Source organism: Nicotiana tomentosiformis, chromosome 11 (assembly GCF_000390325.3).
Source record: "Nicotiana tomentosiformis chromosome 11, ASM39032v3, whole genome shotgun sequence".
Classification (NCBI taxonomy): domain Eukaryota; kingdom Viridiplantae; phylum Streptophyta; class Magnoliopsida; order Solanales; family Solanaceae; genus Nicotiana; species Nicotiana tomentosiformis.
The window spans coordinates 30,752,183-30,757,407 of NC_090822.1; the positions used below are offsets into that span (position 1 = coordinate 30,752,183).

At 44.8% G+C, this 5,225-nt stretch overlaps 1 protein-coding gene across 1 annotated transcript; it reads left to right on the top strand.

Moving 5' to 3' along the window:
- Nucleotides 1-317: 317 nt before the first annotated feature.
- On the top strand, nt 318-3,208 carry LOC138901207 (uncharacterized). The gene is made up of 4 exons (XM_070188951.1): nt 318-1,392; nt 2,283-2,365; nt 2,498-2,742; nt 2,872-3,208. The coding sequence occupies exons 1-4, from the start codon at nt 318-320 to the stop codon at nt 3,206-3,208; spliced, it is 1,740 nt and encodes a 579-aa protein (XP_070045052.1).
- The last annotated feature ends 2,017 nt before the right edge of the window (nt 3,209-5,225 follow it).

Genomic DNA, 5,225 nt, shown 5'->3' on the forward strand with positions numbered 1-5,225 from the left:
AAAAGAGGGGCCAAACTAAAGAAAAGAGGAAAGAATAAGTATTAAAAGAGCGAAACATAGCAAAGTAGAGAGGAAAAAATCAGGATTGGAGAATTTGGAAAAGCCGGGATGAAACATATGAGCCGTCGCAAAGCATTTAGAAATGTTTAACTGCTCAGGTGCATTGCATCCCCAATATGCGATTACCTATTTGTAAATTGCTTTAAAACTGACCAAGTTGTTGTGTGTGCATAAAGCTAGGTTCTGTTTTAGGTGGTTAGTTTGTTGGCATCCTGGCAAGTCACCCCTATAACACCAGATCAAAGTGCAAGGCAGTCATGACTAGCAAAGAATTGGATACGGGTGTTACCGACCCGCCAAGGGAGATTGCAGAATCGGAGTCTGAATTGAAAGAGGAGGTCTACAGGTTGAAGCATCAGATGGCAGAAATGTATCAAGCCTGGGTCAGGGGGCATCCTCCACCTTCATTCCCCGCTAACTACCCAGAAAATCCCGCTTTCATCCCACCACTGTCACAAGCCCAAGATCCCATTACCATTGATCTTTCCCCTCAGCACGCACCAGGCTTTACCCCTTATCGCCACTACCCTAGCACCTCGTCCCAAACCTTTTATGCTCCACCAGCCAAAACAACCGCATACCCTGCTCCGACATCCGCTCCTATTTTCGCAGCCCCTCTGCGAAGTACCCTTCACAGATCTTCTAGTGAACCCGCGTTCCAAGCCCCAGATACCCAATATTATGTTCCGGAACCAACTTTCAAAGTCGCGAATCCTTATTCCCATGCCCCTCACTTTGAACCTCTTGTCGAAACTGAGAAACCATCCTGGAATGTGGAGCAGGACGAGATGTTCAGGAAAGTGAAGAGCCTAGAGAAATCTTTGAAGAACATGCAAGGGATAGGAAGCCAAGTAAGTGTGGCTTACAAGGATTTATGCTTATTTCCAGATGTTCAACTGCCCGCTGGGTTCAAGATGCCCAAGTTTGACCTGTACGATGGACATGGAGATCCCTTGGCCCATTTGAGAGGCTTCTGCAGCAATATGAGAGGCGCCGGTGGGAAAGATGAATTATTAATGGCATATTTCAGTCAGAGTCTGAGTGGGGCAGCTTTAGAGTGGTACACCCGCCAAGACACTAGCAGGTGGTACACATGGGATGACTTGGCTCAGGCCTTTGCTTGGCACTTTCAGTACAATATAGACATTGTCCCGGATCGCCAATCTTTGACCAAGGTAGAGAAGAGGCCCAATGAAAGCTTTAGGGAATATGGTTTCAGATGGAAAGAACAAGCTGCACGAGTCTACCCTCCGATGGAAGAAGATGAGATGGTCGAGTACTTTCGTCAAGCCCTAGAGCCCACTTACTTTGGCCATTTGATCTCAGCCATAGGTAAGTCCTTCAACGATGTGGTAAAAATGGGAGGAATGGTGGAAGAGGGACTCAAGCCAAGCAAGATCATGAGCTACTCTACCATAAAAGCAACCACACAAGCAATTCAAAGTGGCACTGGAAGCCTGTTAGGCAAAAAGAAGAAAGAAGATGTCGCTATGTTTGTCTCCGGATCATGGCGTGGCCCAAGGGGTCCGCCTCACCAGTACACCCAAACTCAACCCCGGCCTCAAACCTACACCCAAGCTCCATATAATCCATCCCAGCATTATTTCCCACCACAAGACCCTCAATATTCTGTCGAGCTACCCCAATACCATGTTCACCACGCACAGTCATATGCTCAACCCCCTCCCTACCCACAATGGCATGCTCCAACTCCACAAAATCCTTATACGCTCCCATAACCATACCAAAACCCTACTGGTCCAAGTTTTTGACCAAGGCCAGATTACAGAAAAGAGAGGCAGCAGCGAAAAGAAACCTTCACCCCTCTTGGAGAGTCCTATACCAGTTTGTTTCAGAGGTTGAGGCAGTTGGACGTTTTAAGGCCGATTGAGCCAAAGATACCAAATCCGCCTCCAAGGAACCTTGATTACTCCCTTAGATGTGCATATTGTTCTGATGCCCCGGGGCACGACACGGAGAAGTGCTGGCATTTGAAGAGGGCGATCCAAGAGCTTATTGATACAAATCAAATTGTGGTCCAGAGCCCGGAGGCGCCAAACATCAACCAAAATCCTTTGCCGGCCCATGTAGAGACACATATGATAGAGATAGTTCATAAGGATGGGGAGCCCAAAAACTCTTCCAAGTCTGTCATGATTATCCGGGCTAGCGAAAGTAATCCAGTCGAAGCTCTAGATTCTGTAAAGCAATGTCCTTGACAGTTAAAGGGGTGTCGGTGAAGCCATCTGTATTGGTTGTGAAAGAGCCTCCGGTTGATGTTGAAGCGAACCAGAAAAAGCAAAAAGTGATCATGCCAGGGGTCCCGGGCAAGCCTGTCATAATCGTGGAAGGGGCTCGTGTTACCCCCGTTATTATTAAGCCAGTGACCCAGTTACCAATGGTTGACACAAAGGCCGTCCCGTGAAATTACAAACAGGTGATAGAAACATACAAAGGGAAAGAAGTAGAGGAAGAAGTCAATGAAACCGGAGGACTGACTCGTTCTGGGAGATGTTTTACCCCAGAAGAAATGAGGAAAACCAAGCTATTCAAGGACGGCCACATCCCAGTAAAAAAGCCGGTCACCGAAGAAGAGGCTGAGGAATTCCTAAAAAAGATGAAAATGCAAGACTATTCCATTGTAGAACAGTTGAGGAAAACACCAGCTCAGATCTCTCTTTTGTCTTTGCTGATACATTCAGATGAACACCGCAAAGCCCTGATGAAGATTTTGAACGAGGCCCATGTTCCTGATAAGATCACGGTGAACCACTTGGAAAAGATTGCTAACAAGATTTTCGAAGCAAACAGGATCACTTTCTCAGATGATGAACTCCCTATAGAGGGTACAGAACACAATCGAGCTCTTTATCTCACAGTGAAGTGCGAGGATTCTGCTGTCTCAAAGGTACTGGTGGATAACGGTTCTAGTACAAATATTTGCCCTCTGTCCACTTTGCGAAAGTTGAAGATTGGCACTGAAAGGATCCACATTAATAATGTATGCGTTCGAGGCTTTGATGGAGGAGGGAAAGATTCTGTCGGTGATATAATGCTTAATTTGTCAATAGGGCCGGCTGAGTTCACTATGGAGTTCCAAGTGCTAGATGTGGCTGTCTCTTATAACTTATTGTTGGGCAGGCCCTAGATCCATACTGTCAAGGCAATCCCGTCTTCTCTGCATCAAATGGTAAAGTTCGAATGGGACAGGCAGGAAATAGTTGTGCACGGTGATGAGAACTTATCTGCTTACAATGACACAATCGTTCCATTTATTGAAGTTGAAGATGATAAAGGGCCTTGGGTTTACCAAATGTTCGAAACAGTGTCTGTCGAGAAAATTCCCGAAGGAGAATGCACTCCAGGTCCGAAGATACCATCCGCGTCCGTCATGGTAGCAAATGAAATGTTGAAGAATAGTTTTCTGCTAGGCAAAGGTCTGGGTTCATCTCTGCAGGGTATTGTGCATCCGGTATGTCCACGTGAAAGTTTCGGTACATTTGGTTTGGGATTCACACTCACAGGGAAGGACGTGAAAAGGGCTAAAAGTTTGAAAGGAAAGGCATGGTCACTCCCTAAACCTGTTCCACATATCTCCAAGTCTTTCGTCAAGTCAGGTGTCGCCAAACGCCCAATATCAGTGGTCCCAAAACCTGTGGTCGACTTTGATGAAGATCTGATCAAGAGGTTCCAGAGTCTGTTTGACGAGGTTAATATGGTCGAAATTGGGGAAGGTTCCAGTAATGTCGATGTGTAGCTTGTTGGGCCAAATGTGAAGCTTAGCAATTGGAAAGCTACTCCTCTCCCCATCCAGAAGGAGTTTTGGTAGTTTGCTTTGTTTTCGTTTCTGTCATCTGGGTTATTCTAGGGTTGTAATCCAGATTTTTCTTAGTTTTTGCTTGTTTCAATGTACAAACCCTTCTATCCTTTTATTTTCAATGAAATACAATTTCCAGTTTTCCATTAATCCTGATAGCATTTCATTTTTGTTTTTGGCTTTTTCTCTCTGTACAATTCTTTTTATGCTAGTTTCAATGACATGACATGCATGAGGAATTTTCAGCCAAATCTTAAAAGCCAATCTAATTCTGAAATAATGATCCAAGAAGTAGAGGGTGATGATGAAATAGAATACGATGAAGAGGCGGCGTTTGAGGAAGTCAGTAGAGAACTAAAACACTTCGAAGAAAAACCCAAGCCTAATTTGAATGAAACCGAAGCAATCAATTTAGGGGATCAAAATAATGTCAGGGAAACCAAGATAAGTGTGCATCTGGAACCGCAAATCAAGGAAGAAATAATCAAAACACTATTTGCATAGAAAGATGTCTTTGCATGGTCGTATGGCAACATACCGGGCTTGAGCACTGATTTGGTAGCTCATAAATTGCCAACTGACCCTACATTCCCTCCTGTCAAGCAAAAGTTAAGAAAGTTCAAGACTGATATGAGTGTGAAGATTAAAGAAGAAATCACAAAGCAACTGGAGGCAAAAGTCATTCGGGTCACTCAGTATCCCACTTGGTTAGCTAATGTGGTACCAGTACCAAAGAAGGATGGTAAGACGAGGGTGTGTGTTGATTATCGTGATCTCAACAAAGCAAGTCCAAAGGATAACTTTCCATTGCCAAACATCCACATTCTGATTGATAATTATGCCAAGCATGAGATCGGGTCTTTCATGGATTGTTATGCGGGATATCATCAGATCCTGATAGACGAGGAAGACGCAGAAAAGACAGCATTCATTACGCCATGGGGGACGTATTGCTACCGGGTAATGCCATTCGGTTTAAAGAATGCTGGGGCAACTTACATGAGGGCAATGACTACCATATTCCATGACATGATACACAAGGAAATTGAGGTTTATGTAGATGATGTGATCATCAAGTCAAAGACGCAGTCTGACCATGTTGGGGATTTGAGAAAGTTTTTCCAAAGGCTCCGCAGGTACAACCTCAAGCTCAATCCGGCGAAATGTGCATTTGGTGTCCCGTCGGGAAAACTGTTGGGATTCATAGTCAGTCGACATGGTATCGAGTTGGACCCGTCAAAGATTAAGGCCATCCAGGAATTACCACCACCAAAGAATAAAACTGAGGTGATGAGCTTGCTCGGGAGGTTAAACTACATCAGCAGGTTTATTGCTCAACTCACGACAA

Bases quoted from the DNA above. Each gene is read 5' to 3' on its own strand.
- LOC138901207 (XM_070188951.1), top strand. From the start codon at position 318: ATGACTAGCAAAGAATTGGATACGGGTGTTACCGACCCGCCAAGGGAG. The intron at 1,393-2,282 runs GTAAGTCCTTCA...TGTCCTTGACAG, and splicing joins CCATTTGATCTCAGCCATAG to TTAAAGGGGTGTCGGTGAAG. The intron at 2,743-2,871 runs GTCTTTGCTGAT...CGAAGCAAACAG, and splicing joins CCAGCTCAGATCTCTCTTTT to GATCACTTTCTCAGATGATG.